At 42.0% G+C, this 15,511-nt stretch overlaps 1 protein-coding gene across 1 annotated transcript in view; it reads right to left on the reverse strand.

The window, feature by feature from the left end:
• TICRR (TOPBP1 interacting checkpoint and replication regulator) overlaps positions 1–15,511 on the reverse strand; it is a 152,467-nt gene that overhangs the window by 80,705 nt on the left and 56,251 nt on the right. Inside the window, exons 10-12 of the mRNA XM_033920782.1 lie at positions 15,248–15,341; positions 7,032–7,111; positions 1,406–1,642 (exon numbers count right to left, since the gene is read on the reverse strand). Of these exons, the coding sequence (XP_033776673.1) occupies positions 1,406–1,642; positions 7,032–7,111; positions 15,248–15,341 (411 nt within the window). The remainder of the gene's footprint in view (positions 1–1,405; positions 1,643–7,031; positions 7,112–15,247; positions 15,342–15,511) is intronic.

Raw genomic sequence — 15,511 nt, forward strand, 5'->3', positions numbered from 1 at the left:
TTATTCAAATATTCAGATATTAATTTATACCACAATGCGGCTTGATGTCCTAGGAAGTCTGCTTTAAAGCATAAGAATTTTAAACTATATTGATTGTTCAATGTTTTCCATTCAGGGAACCCTACCTTTTTTTTTTTTTTCATTAAAACTGTTATTTAATAATGTTTAATATTATTTGATACTAAAGAGACTATATATTTCATTCATGATACAGACTATTTAAACCTCACAGTTCATTTCAGAGACTCTGGACCAACAGAAAGTACAAAAGTGTACTAGTGCTTAAAAGTGCCATTTCATAAAGTACCATTTAAAAAAGTGCTCTGAACCGGCAGGAGTTCGTCTGTAGCCCAGATAAGCGTTGCAAAAAGACTCTTCTGGACTGAGTAGCAAGCAACGGTCCTGGTTCTTAAAGAGCATAAGAACAAAGCTAAGTACTTTAAGCTCTATGAGGTTTAAAAGTTTACAGCACATATGCACTTTTAAACACTAGTACACTTTTGCACTTTCTGACGGTCCAGAATTTCTGAAATGAACTGTGAGGTTTAAATAAGTCTGTATTATGAATTAAGAACCCTGAATAACTGGAAAAATTGGGACCATCTTAACTTTACATTCTGGTGAGCAAATTTATGCTTGATATACAGATATGAAAAAATGATTGCAGAATCGTTAGGGAATATAAACATTTTCAAGCTAATATGGGGTCCATTGATGTCTTTTGTTGATCTATTGTAGATTTGATTTTTATTGATATATTATGTGCACATCCAGGGGGAGGGAGGGTGGATTTATTTTTAAATGATTTAAAATTAATGTATTGGATTATTTATTAGTGCTTATTATCTCTTATGGATATGAAATGTATAGCATAATGAGCTTTATGAAGATTTGATTATTAAATAAAAAATTTATAATAGTAATGGGATAGGGTGGGGGAGGGATATAGATTGATTTGTTTCTTGAAAGAATATTAAGTGATGTCTTAAATATAAAATGTATTTAATTTGTATTGCACTTATTGAAAATATTGAAAATGAATAAAGAATAAAAAAAAAAAAAGAAATCACTAATGTAATGTAATGTAATGAACCAATTGGCAATTAATGTAAATCCCACAGGATGGGCATGATGTGATCGAATCTCAAGGCCTGTACAATAAATTTTTTAATGATATGGAAAAAAAGAAAAAGAAAGAACTCTGAATGGGTGAAAATCTAATACTCAATATTCTGAGGATTGTCCCCATCTATAAATACAGAAAAAAAGAGAAAATAAATTATCTCCAGTGTCATTTTGTTTTATTTTGATGGTTCTATATATTGTATTTCATTATTTTGATTATCAACTTGCACAACTTCAAACCTCATCTATAAAATAAAGGCAAGCAACTGAATCAATATACCTTCTTTTCTTGATTGATCTAGTGCGCAACTCTTCCAGCTGATCTGTTACAGTAGTAACAGATGCTCCACTGGGAGCTCTGGATACCAGAAGGTGTGAACATGGAGATTTATCCTCTTGAGTGACTGAGTCACTGCTGAAAATTTCTGCTGGAAGAGCAGATACCAATGCCTTTGGTATCTGTATCCCCAGACTGAAATATAGGTCTCCAAGGATCTTTGGTATAGAAGCAGTATACCTGTGGAATACAAGACAATACAAATAGTAGAATTTCCACTTCAGCAAACATAAAAACTTTACCACCACCACAATGCTTCCACACCATGAAGAAAGAAACACCATTAAGCTTCCACACATGTAATCAAGGTTTCCTTTTGAGCAAAGCTGAAACTACCTACATTATGTCTGAATGAACTGATATGTAACATCTACATTTTAACCGTAAAAAAACAGAATATGCTCCAAATAAACTCTCAGCATGCAAAACGAACAATTCTTTTGCAACTGAAAGGAAGATTAGGTTCTTACCTTTGAGAATATCATTCTGTAAATCCGCAGAGGAGTACAATAGGTGTTTTATCTGAACCCACCAATTGGTCATGCAGAAAGCCACACATTTTCCTGCTCCTCCTACTTAGCTGAGGAATACAGAGACCCCTACAGATGAGTCCAAAAGCAAATGATCATAACTGGAATAAATCACACACACAATGGGCGGCGATGGGAACTTCCCTGCCAAAATTATTCTGTTCTGCTACAGATAAGAAACTAATAAACAAGGAACATGAAAAACAGACAAGAACATGGCAGCAATAAGAACTAACCTGCTGTGAGCAACAAGCACTAACTGGAACACAACCAGCGGCACAGATAAGTATTTACATATGTAGAATGATTCCCCACAGGGCCCGCTTGCTGGTTGGAAAATACTCAGGCCTGAAAGGAGAAACATCCGAGGCTGAAGATGCAGTCAATACAGAAAGAATCAGATTGGACAGAGGGCGAGTCATACTGACTCCTCTGTGAATTTACAGAATGAAGATTATCAATAGGTAAGAACATAATCTTCCATTCTGTTACATCCACTTCGGAATCAGTACGATAGGTGATATACTAAAGCAATAGCAACGTCTAGGGTAGGACAGAAAAGTCTTCTCACAAAAACAAGGCTCCAAAGGCTGCATCAGATTGAGCTGCATTGTCCACTCTGTAGAACCTCATGAAAGTATGAAGGGAAAAACAAGTAGCTGCTCTACAAATCTCAGCCAGATGAACTGCTCAAGACTCTACCCATGAAGCTGTGACATCCCTGGTTGAGTGAGCTTTGAAAGAAACTGGCAGCTGCTTCCCACATGCAATGTAAGTCGACAAAATGGCCATGCGGATACATCTGGCAATAGATGCCTTGGACGCTGTCCTAACCCACCTAGATTGGCTAGTCAGGACAAACATATGGTCAGAAAGACAGAAGTCATTGGTCCTTTCTAAGCAGTGGAGTAAGACTATCCGTACGTCTAGACTTCATAAGATCTTATTCTTTTGCTCCGACCTTGTGGGACAAAAAGCAGATATATGAATTTCTGGTTGACAGGGAAATCTCAAAACCACTTTCAGAAGAAAGGAAGGAACTGTACAGAGGGAAACCCCGCCTCTGTGATCTGGAGAAAGGGCTTACTACAAGAGAGCCTGCAGCTCAGAAATACGCTTTGCAGAAAAAAAATCACCATGAGAAACATTGTAAGGTCCAGAAGGGATATATCCTTAAGTGGCTCAAAAAGAGCTTCCACAAGCCCCCTCGGCACAACATTGGAGAATCCATATAGGAAAAGGCTGTACCAGGGGTGGCCACAAGCCAAGCACCCCTGAGAAATCTGGTCACATCTGGATGAGCCGTAAGCAAACTGGAACCAATATGTGCTGTGAAACAGGAAAGACCTGCCACCTGTATCTTGAGGGAAGCCACAGTCAGGCCCTTCTCTAGACCAGTCTGGAGGAAAGCCAGGACCATCAGAACGGGAGCACTCAATGGCTTCACCTGGTCTCTGGCACACTACCACTATAAAGCTTTCTGAGTCTTGGTGTAAGTTGTCATAGTAGAAGGCTTCTTGGACTTCAACAGAGTGGAAATGACTGTCAACATACCCTTCTGACGCTCAAAAGCCATGCCGTAAGACCAAAGCGCTGGGGGTTCTCCATGGGAACCCTGAGTGAAGAGGTTGCGATGAAAAGGAAGCTTGAGCTTCTTGTCCCACTGAAGACGGACAAGATTTGCACATCATGGTTGGTGAGACCAGTCCGGGGCCACCAGGATCACAAGACCCAGATGAATAGCTATCCTGAGAATGACTTGACCCACAATGGGCCAAGGTGGAAAGACGTAAAGGAGTTCCTGAGTTGGCCACGGCTGAAACAACATGACTAGACCTAAACTTCCTGGGTCTGCTCTTCGACTGAAGAAGCGCCTGATTTATGAGTGCTTGGCTGAAGCTATCAAGTCTACTTTTGGCATGCCCTAATAATGCACAATGATATGAAACACTCTATGCAAGAAGAGACCACTCTCCCAGGTCCAGGACTTGGCAACTGAAAGTCCACTTGCACATTTTCCACTCCAGCTATATGAGCTGCAGAGAGCCTGAAGGTGCAGCTCCACCCACTGGAATAGCATCTGGGCCTCCTGATTCCAAGTGAGCACTTGATACCCTGACCTACTGCCGAACCCACCTTCAGTTGCTCAAACAGCTGCTGAAACCACGGCACATAGGATAAAGTTAGACATAGCTTCAGTCAGTTTGAAAGAACTCTCTGATGGTTCCCATTGCTCCGTTACCAGAGCAGTGAGATCCAGATGTGTCAGAAAAACGGACATCTAGAGCTTTAGAACATCTCATAACTGCACACTGAGACGTGGAGGGCTGACCTTTCAAATTCAGTTCTTTCATGGTGTCCGAAATGAAATGGTGGACTGAAGCCAACTTAAACAGCTGGCGGATGGAGGGGCCATCACCCATATCAGGGCTCCCCGAGGCATCCAGTCCCACAAAGGGATCAGTGTCATCCAAGGTGGAAGCAGCATCTGGTGACAAAAGCGGCATAGTATCTGTGTGCCATCTAAAGCAGTCTGGATCCGTAGGAACATGGGCAATGGAGACCTGGTCAGTGATACCTGCAAAGGAATGCACTGGCTTGGAAGCTTGTGGTGTACCTGCTGGCTCCGTAAGATGTGCCCTCCAAATGAGTTGAACAAATTCTGGGGAAAAGCTGTACACTGGGGCTGATGCGGACCCCAGATAAAGCTTGGGAGGGGTCCCTGGACTCGGCGTACATGTGCTTCATATCACTGCCAAAAGGAGGTAAGTATTAGGTGCGATTTTCTGCCTATTTCCTGGATCCACATTGGTTCCCCAGTCCTAGAGGACCAGGAAAGGATGAAGCCTGAAGATCCCACCCCCTCCCCACGCATACTGTGGCATGCAGTACATGAACGCTCCTCCATTGGTAGTCCAGCGCAAGCCACACATGAATTCATCTGATTAGGGGCTAAGAAGTCCATCTCTGACAATATTTTGCAAAATCGAGGGGTTATGAGGCAGAAGAAAAGTTGGGGGGGGGAGGGGGAGAGATAAAATCCAAGAAGGCCACCACCAGTAAAATTGCGACAATGACCTGTAGGACTCTCATATGACACCATATTATTTGGCACTGCAATGAGAACTAAGAGTCCGATATCAGCAAATAATAATAAGCTATTACTAATACTAACAGGAGTCGCCATGCAACAAATTACTCAAAATTGGAAAGATTATACCAAATTAAATTATACGTTCTGGTGGAATTCTGTCTGTCATATTTATAAAATGGAAAAAATATTAGCGTTACAACAAGGGAATCTTCTTAATTTCAAGAAAATTTGGCAACCATTGACAAATTATTCTAATGATTAGTTTTCTTAGCACAATGATAAAAATTATATATAATTGGGGTGGGATTTGAATAATTAATGGAAACATATTATATAAAAAGGGGGAGGGATTTATATTTTTATGTTATTGTATAATCTTAATCATATTATATTTTAAATACTATGAATTATTAATGATAATATTCTAGATATGTAATAATTAATAATATTTTTTATGATTCAAATATTGTAAGAATGGAAAATTTATAAATAAAAATTTAAAAAAAAAAAAAAGAAAAAAATTTTAAAATGCTGAAAAGGGGTTATGGAGGTGGGAGACCTCAACCCTACTCTCCCGAAAGTGATAAAAAGAACATTTTAGAACCCCCCTTCAATTTTCCCATGGGAAATAATGGGGCTATACTCGCATTCTCCAAAATGCCATCCTGACAGCTCTATCTGTGCAGTTGAAGTGAAGGGAAAAGAATTTCTGCCTCAAATTTTCTCCAAACTGTTCAATCTTCTTGATCTTCGGGCTGCCAGCCGGATGGACCACGACTAAAACCTCCACTCCCTCGGAACCTTGACACGTTACCAGGGGCAGGAAAATGCAGCTTGCACCCCGATACCATGAGAGCTCTTACTCAGGGCGCACACAGCCTGCACATAAACCTCTGACAAGGTCAGAAGGCAGGCTTGCTCCTAGGTGGGGTCTGATCACGAACTCCGATTATGGCACACAACAGGCTAGCTCCATAGATCCACCCAAAGCTTGCCCAGTGAAGTTGCAGTCTGGCTCTGCAGAAACTGTTTCCTCTCACAGGCAGAGAACCCTTGAATAAGGAGTCTCAAGGCAACAAAGCCACTGAAAATAAACTTTCATAATAAAAAAAAAAAAAGAATAAAATAAGCACAGCAGATCAGAAAGACTTCTGCATGGTTCACTTGCAGAAAGAAAAAACTATAGGGGGCTCTGTGCTCCTCAGCTCAGTAGGAGGAGCAGAAAAATTGGTGGCGTTATGCAAGACCAGGTTTGAGGGTTCACATAAAACACCTATCGTACTGACTCCAGAGTGGATGTAAAAACTATAATTACTAAACAGCAAAAGGAGAAATCAAGACACATCCCAAGAACTGGAAGATGAAGGAAAAAACAAAGAAAGCCTTATTCACAAAGAAAAGGTTAAAACTGGTGTAGTTTGTGATTTTTTTAAATGGTTTTTTACTTTGACTTGGAAACAATATCTAGGCTGCTTTTCCTTTTCCTTTGGGTGATTGTCTCAGACCTCTCCTTTGTTGTCCTAGTTCTAACTCCCAATGCATATGCCAATTGATTTCATTCCTTTTACCTATTGCATTTCAGTTAGATGGCTTATTTTGAAGCTTGCATGTTGCACTTTGCCTGCTGTTTTGGAATAACTATAATTATTGCTTAGAAGTTATAACCATTCCATCAATATGTATGCATATCACAGTTGTTGCACTGGGAACTAAACTTTTATTTAATAATTGAAATCAATGTAGTAGTCATTTAAGCTGGTTCATAATGAGCATCTTGTGTCTGAACAATCCCCAAGGCTGTCTGAGTGCTGTAAATGCTTCAAACGATCGCACTGAAAATGTGTTGAGATGTCTTGGCATCACTGGTAATGGTATAACTTGGCAGATTAATACTGTACCATTACATTATTTTGTTCTTTAAGAGGAAAACATCTGAAATACTTACAAAGTTAGGACTTCTTCCAGAAATTTAGTAAGGTATGTAGGGTCTTCCGTTAGAGACAATATACGAAGCATATCTGTTATCTAAAACAGGTTGGAGAGGGGGGAGGAGAAAATAATTCAACGTATTGAACCTTCAAAAATAAAAGTTCTCTATGACTCGGCTCCCAAACTTTGAAAAGGAGTCATTATGCAGAATTAGTCAACCCCAGGTTACTAGTCCATGTGAGAACTTTTCTGCAGAACCTGTACTATATACAGTTTATTATATCTATAATAAAAGCTGAATCACAATTTGAGGAAATGTCTTTAAACAGAAAAAGCACTTCAACTGCACCAAGTCAATAAAGCACAGTTACTTACCGTAAAAGGTGTTTTCCAGAGACAGCAGGCAGAGCCTGGTATGGACTGTGGTAAAAATGTATTACCACTTTAAAGTTTTTAGAAACTTTATGACTGTCCACACCGCGCATGCATGAATGCCTTCCTGCCCAATGCCAGCTCGCGGTAACTCAGTTCTATAAGCAAGCTAAGAAGCCAACCAGGAGAGGTAGAAGGGATGTGCGAATATTTGCCTGCTGTCACTGGATAACACTTGTTAGGGTAAGTAACTGTGCTTTATCCTAGCATAAGCAGGCAGCATATTCTCACATGTGGGACTCCCTAACTGAACATAATGAGATGGAGGGAGAGTTGGCCATTGAGAAGAAAATAAATTCTGTAATACTGCTCGGCCAAAATGACCATCTCCTCTGGAATAGGATTCTAGATAGTAGTGAGATGTGAATGTGTGAATTGAGGACCAAGTAGCTGCTTTGCAAATTTCATCAATGGGAGTGGAACGTAAGAAAGCTACTGATGCTACCAAACCTTGGATCATGTGTGTTATAACTAACCCTTGGGCTGCAGCTCAGCCTGAGCCTAGCAGAAGGAAATACAGGCCACCAGCCATGTGGAAATAAGAACATAAGAATTGCTGCTGCTGGGTCAGACCAGTGGTCCATCATGCCCAGCAGTCCGCTCACGCAGCAGCCCTCTGGTCAAAGACCAGCACCCTTACCGAGACTAGCCCTAACAGTGCACGTTCTTGTTCAACAGGAATTTGTCTAACTTTGTCTTGAATCCCTGGAGGGTGTTTTCCTCTATAACAGCCTCTGGAAGAGCGTTCCAGCTTTCTACCACTCTCTGGGTGAAGAAGAACTTCCTTACGTTTGTACGGAATCTATCCCCTTTCAACTTTAGAGAGTGCCCTCTTGTTCTCCCTACCTTGGAGAGGGTGAACAACCTGTCCTTATCTACTAAGTTTATCCCCTTCAGTACCTTGAATGTTTCGATCATGTCCCCTCTCAATCTCCTCTGTTTGAGGGAGAAGAGGCCCAGTTTCTCTAATCTTTTGCTGCACGGCAGCTCCTCCAGCCCCTTAACCATCTTAGTCGCTCTTCTCAGGACCCTTTCGAGTAGTACTGTATCCTTCTTCATGTACGGCGACCAGTGCTGGATGCAGTACTCCATGTGAGGGCGCACCATGGCTCGGTACAGCGGCATGATAACCTTCTCTAATCTGTTCGTGATCCCCTAGCATTCTGTTTGCACATTGTGTGGACGGCTTCATCGACTTGTCGATCAGAACTCCCAAGTCCCTTTCCTGGGAGGTCTCTCCAACATCTGCCATCCATCTTCTCTCTGCATCTTTATCTGTATTGTCCAGCATCTCTCCTGTGTCCTTTTTCAGCATCTGTCATCTTAGTGTCCCTATCTACCCCATTTTCAGCATTTCCCTGTAGTTCTGTCTATTCTTACTCCATATCCAGCATCTCTTATCTGTGCCCTATCCCTCACCTCTTTCTTCCCTTCCTCCAGCATATCTCTCTCTCTCTCCATCTGAAGGTCTAGCATCTATCCTTCTCTGTTCCATCCCCAACCAAATCTAGTCTGTTCCCTACTCCAGTCTGGATGGAAGAAGATATACTGGTCTTGAATTGAGGAGAAGGAAAGAGATGTTATCTAGACCGGGAAGGGTCACCCTGTCTAAGACTGGTCTTAAGCAAGAACCTCAGTTCACAGCAGCATGGATAAAACAATCAGGGGCTGGACTTTTTATCAGTCACTAAATTGTGAGCAGGCTTTTTGTTCAGGGTTTGGGATTTTTTTGTTTGGCCTATTTTGTGTTTGGGTTGATTTGTCAGGGTTATTTGGACCTTGTACCAGTGTTCATAGCCCTTTATGGTCATTGTTAAAAGGTGAGATACGTGATAGCCAAATTTAGAGCCTATGATACAGGGCTTCACAAGCAGCCCTAGTACTTCTGACCATAGGGCCAAAATAAGAACAGAAGGGAAGGGGGTGTCCTATAACATAAGGAAAAAAAATCTCTGGGTTGTTATGAATTAAACTTTGTAGATCAAATCTCATTTCTGATTCCCACTGAGCTAGAAGAAAAAGGAGAGAGGAAGAACAACCAGGACACATCTCTCCCCTTGCAAAAAACAAAAACAAAACCCCACCAAAAACCAGAATTCAGATTTCAACTCTTAACAATAACAAAAAGTGTAAAATCTGTACCTTTTTGCATTTAGAGCAGATGTGCTAGAAAGCACAGTTACTTACCGTAACAGGTGTTATCCAGTGATAGCACGCAGATAGTCTCACTGATGGGTGATGTCACCGACAAGCCCCGGTACGGATCACTTTAAAAGTGCATCGCCACTTTAAGTCTTTAGAAAGTTCGCGATAGCCCACACCACGCATGCGAGAGTGCCTTCCCGCCCAACGTAGGGCGCGCGGTCCCTCAGTTAAGATAAGCCAGCTAAGAAACCAACCCGGGGAGGTGGGTGGGTTGTGAGAATATCTGCCTGCTGTCCCTAGATAACACCTGTTATGGTCAGTAACTGTGCTTTATCCCAGGACAAGCAGGCAGCATATTCTCACTGAAGGGTGACCTCCAAACTAACAAGAATGGGAATGGGATGGTGGGAGTGTTGGCCTTTAGGAAAATAAATTTTGTACTACAAATTGGCCGAAGTGCCCATCCCGTACGGAGATAGACTCCAGACAATAGTGAGAAGTCAAGGTATGAACTGAGGACCAGGTGGCAGCTTTAAAGATTTCCTCAATGGGATTAGATCTAAGGAAACCAACAGAAGCCGCCATAGCTCTGATTTTGTGGGCTGTGACACAACTCTCCAGTCCCAGTCCAGTCTGAGCATAACAGAACAAGATACAGGCAGCCAGTCAGTTGGAAATCGTTCTCTTTGAAACAGGATGTCCCAACTTGTCAGGATCAAATGAGACGAAGAGTTGGGGAGAAGTACGATGAGGCTTTGTCCTGTCGATGTAATAGGCTAAAGCACGTTTATAGTCAAGAAAGTGCAAAGCGGTTTCTCCAGCGTGAGCATAAGGCTTAGGAAAAAACACTGGCTGATTGAGATGAAATTCCTTGACAACTTTCGGTAGAAACTTTGCATGAGTGCGTAGAACCACTTTATCATGGTGAAAAACAGTGAAGGGTGGATCTGCCACCAACTTTTATAACTCACTGACCCTCCAGGCAGAGATGACAGCAATAAGGAAGACAACTTTCCAGGTGAGAAACTTGAGATGAGCTGTGGCCATTGGTTGAAATGGTGGCTTCATCAAACTGGAAAGAACTACATTAAGGTCCCACACGACAAGTGAAGACTTGAGAGGTGGTTTAACATTGAAAAGTCCTTTCATGAATCTGGAGACCAGAGAATGAGCAGTGAGAGGCTTGAGTACCTGATTGTAAAACCGCTTAGATAACCTTGATAGGCGGTATCTAAAATCCTAATAAAACATGAAACTTGAACTGGTACATGAAAAGCAGTAATAGCGCTGAGATGGAATCTGACAGACGTAGATTTGAGTCCAGTGTCAGACAAATTAAGTAGATAATCCAACAGCAAATCTACTGATAAGGAAGTTGGATCATGATAATGAAGATGACACCAGGAAGAAAACCTAGTCCACTTTTGTAGATAACATTTCTGGGTGGCTGGTTTCCTGGAGGCATCAAGAATATGTCGAACAGGCTAAGAGAGATGTAAGGTAGATGGATTCAGCCAGTGAGAAACCAAGCTGCCAGGTGTAGTGATTGCAGGATGGGATGCAGAAGAGATTCCTGATTCTGAGTAAGGAGTGTAGGAAAAACTGGAAGAGGTATGGGCTCCGGGGAGCTGAGCTGAAGTAGAAAGGAGAACCAATGTTGCCTGGGCCACAGAGGAGCAATGAGAATCATGGAGGCCGGCTCTCGTTTGAGCAGAGTCCTCAACATGAGAGGAATTGGAGGGAATGCATAGAGAAACAGGCCCGTCCAATCCAGGACAAATGCATCTGCTTCCAGAAAGAAAGGAAAGTCTGGAGCAAAACTGGGACAACTGGTGATTGTGGGGCGCTGCAAACAAGTCCACTTGTGGAGTTCTCCATTGAGCAAAGATGGACTGGAGAGCTGCCGAGTTGAGAGTCCATTTGTGAGGTTGAAGAATTCTGCTGAGGTTGTCTGGTAGGGAATTCTTCTCCCGTTGAATGTAGGCAGCCTTTAAGAAAAAGTTGCGAGTCGTTGCCCAAGTCCAGATTTTCTGGCATAACAGGAGAGAGCCCGTGCCCTCTTGCTTGTTTATGTAGTATACAGTGCTCCCTTGCGAATTCACCATCCCGGTCATTCGTAGTATTTTCCGGCCGCGAATAACCGGGCAGGAGAGGGCAGCCGGAGCGCCGGTGAGTGAAGGAAATCACTCGCGGTATGCTCCAACCGCCTCTTCCTGTACTAAAGTTGGGCCTTACAAATCAGGAGTTTAGATTTGTCTAATTTCCCAGAGAGGTCAGAAACTGAGACTCAAGTATCAGCTACTTTATTGGTACCATTTGCTATTGATTCAGATAGAGAATGGATGCTAAAATTGTTTTTCAAATATAAAGATGTTTCCTTTTTGTCAAATAATATAAGAATGTATCCAGATGTTTCACGCCCAACCCAGAAAATAAGAAAACAGTTTCTTATATTGAGACCTTGGGTGATACAGTTGGGGGCGACCTTTGTTCTGAGGTATCCCTGTAAGTGCATGATGGTATATAAAGAAAACAGATATGTTTTCTATGAACCGCAGCAGTTATCTAAATTAATTTCATCTCAGGATAGTAAGTAATTATTTTCTCTGCTTCTTCTAAATCTGTTTAGAGAGAAAATGCTCAACGGCAGTCGAGCCTCTCTTTGGTTTTCCTTGCTATTTAATTCCTAGGTTAATTTCAGAAAATTTCAGCTCCGTCTTCATTAGACAGTGAACTAACTATATTATGTAATGAAAATTTTACCTTTGTACTTTGATTTGGATAAATGGAGATATTTTGTTTTACATGATATTTTTCTTATGTTTTGACTGAGATTGTCAAAAATTATAAAATCAATAAATCATTTTTTTTTTTTTAAAGTAGTAACGGGAGTAGAATCCTTGATTCTGCTGAGAGAGAGGAACTTCCTCGATAGAATTCAGCAGGAGAAGGGATTGAATCTCCTGGAGAAGAAGAGAACTATGCAGGATCCAAAGCAGACTCTCATGGAGGATAGTCTGGAGACAGGGTGTGAAATTGGAGAGTGTAACCCTGAAATATGAATGTTAAGACCCAGAGGTCTGATTTTATGAGCTCCCAGCGAGCGATGAAAAAGTGGAGATGACCTCAGATGGGCTGAGGCAAGGACTGTAAGATGTTGATGGTGGCTACGCTCTGAAGAAACATGTCAACAAGGCTGTGTAGGTTTATGGGGAGTAGCCTGTGGTTTTTGTTGTTGATGGGGTTGCTGTTTCTGCATTCTAGGCTGAGACTGAGCAGCAGCTGCAGGCTTAGCAGCAAACCGTCGCTGGTAAGAAGAAGCCGGTCTGAAAGGCCGAAAAGATGGAGGCTTCTTTTTAGGCTTGACTTAGAGTGTCCCATCTGGTCTCATGAGCAGATAACTTTTGAGTAGCCGTGTCCATGAAGGGACCAAAAAGCTCATCTCCAAGACACGGAGCATTGGAAAGCCTATCTTGATGATTCACATCCAATTCAGACACCCGAAGCCAGGCCAGATGTCTCATGGTTACGGACACGGCTGCAGCACGGGATGTAAGTTCAAAAGTTGAACGTACCATATATTTCCTCAGCTGAAACAGATCACAAACATGATGTTGGAAAGCAGGCAGTTTGCATTCTGGAATGTATTTCTAGAAAAGTGAAATCTGTTTAATCAAGTGCTTGAGATAAAAGGAGAAATGAAAATTATAGTTGCCAGAGTGGTTGGCCAACATGGCATTTTGATAAAGTTGTTTGCCAAATCGGTCCATGGCTTTGCCCTCTCTGCCAGGGGGATACAGATGCATAAATACTAGCCCCTGAAGAGTTCTTTGAGGTGGACTCTACCAGGAGAGACTCATATGGAAGTTGGGGCTTGTCAAACTCAGGAATTGGAACTACTCTGTATAGAGTATCCAACTTGCGAGGAGCCACAGGAATGGTAAGTTTCCCATAAAATGCCAGGAAGGGAATCTTGAGCAGTTCCTTAGGCGGTTGATCATAACCTAAAGCCTCTAAGAACTGTTTAGAGTATTTGGAGTCAGCTTCCAGTGGAATGGATAAAGTTTCTGACATTTGATGAAGAAACTTGGAAAAAGATGATTTTTCAGATAACACAGGAATCTCTTGAAGTAAATGTTGAGGTGAATTGTCATCAGAAGAACCCTCATCCTCTGAAAGAGGATCCTGTTCAGAGTCTCCCAACAAGTCTGAATCTTGAACAGAATATGTACGGTGCTGAGAGGATCAATATGCTTTAGCTTTTGCAATGCCTTCCGAGAACGCACTGGAGTCGACTCTGGTAATGTCTGCATCAGGACAACCGGTGCCGGAGAATCAAAGAGGCCAATTCCCTTGTGGAAAGCCTGCACACCGATGGAGTATGCACTTCAGCTACAACCGGTGTCAAAAGCTCAGACCGGACTGGCACCGGGGGAATCGGCGTCGACACGGACATAAGTTGGGTCGGCACCAGAAGTTGGAAATGCTCATCCAATTCCTCCTTAAGGAAATTGTCAATTTTTTGCTTGAGGGTAAGCACCGGTACCGCTGGTTTTTTTTGCAAGCTCTCCGCTCTGGCAATGAGGATGCTGATGACGAAGCAGTCACTGATACTGGAGAGGAGCACTTCTTGGGCTTATTCGAGGTCGGCAAGACTTGGCTCACTACTACTTTGACCTGAGGCCCAGACAGGGTGGGGGAAGGCTTCTTAGCTGAAGTCTTAGGATTTTTTTTTTTTTTTTACCCCTCCCTCTCGTTTACTCCCCTCATGTTTTTTCGCTCTAACAAGGAATTGTAACTTTTCCCTCCCCACAACCCTGTTTTTATAAAATTGTACATCGCTTAGTAAATTAAATAAGCGATCCATCAAATACTAATAAAAACTTGAAACTTATCCACAGAAGGCTGCGACACCGAAGTTGGTTCTGTTTGTGTTGAAAGATGTGTTGAATTGGAAGGCACTAATGTCGGTAGTGGTGTTGAGTCTCCTTCCATCGCAACACCGAAGAGAAGGTGCTGTTGAATGCGGTGGTTCTTCAGAGTTCTTTTTTGAAGAGAACAGAGGGAACAGGTCTCCAGACGGTGCTCAGGCCCTAACACTGGAGACACTAGCGATGCGAGTCAGTTACAGAAATGGGCTAAGCACAACGTTCACACTTTTTAAAACCCATCTGCGGCTGGGACATTGAAGGAAAAATTGCCCTGGCTAGGTCAAAATCGGAAACCAAAGTGGTCGAACAGGCCCTACCGGGCCAAACCCGCGAGAGGGAAAAAATGAAAATCTTGGTTTCTTTTTTTTTACTATAAAAAAGAAACAAAAGGAAAAGAAAAAAAAGATATGACAAAAAAGTCAAAAATTCCCAGCGAAAGAAAAAAATTTCAAAAGCAGTTGAAAAATGTGTCTTCTTAGCTCCGCACAAATGTCATTGTGCGGGAAAGCATTCGCACATGCGAGGTGCAGGCTATCGCAAACTTTCTAAAGACTTAAAGTGGCGATGCACTTTTAAAGTGGTCCGTACAGGGGCTCCGTTGGTGACATCACCCATCAGTGAGAATATGCTGCCTGCTTGTCCTAGGAAAAGAGACAAAACCATAAACCTAATGAATCACGCCAAAAATGTACTGTCATGAATTTCTCAAAGTAAATTTACTTGCCTCTTCTATCATTTGTTCCATAGAATCTGTATTGTTCTGCACAGAGGGACACTCAACACACATTTCCAGGCGAAGAAACACTTGGATTTCACATCTAAAACAGACAAACTCATTTAAAAATTTGACAATTTAGTAAGGTTATTCTAGTTACCACTCCATTGGAACTGTCAGGTTTAAAATCCAAATTAACAGTGCCGTAACTTCTATGACAAAACAATGTTAATTCTAAAACAATCACCACATATAAGGCCAGGTATGGCCAGT

The sequence above is a fragment of the Geotrypetes seraphini genome, chromosome 14 (assembly GCF_902459505.1).
Source record: "Geotrypetes seraphini chromosome 14, aGeoSer1.1, whole genome shotgun sequence".
Lineage (NCBI taxonomy): Eukaryota > Metazoa > Chordata > Amphibia > Gymnophiona > Dermophiidae > Geotrypetes > Geotrypetes seraphini.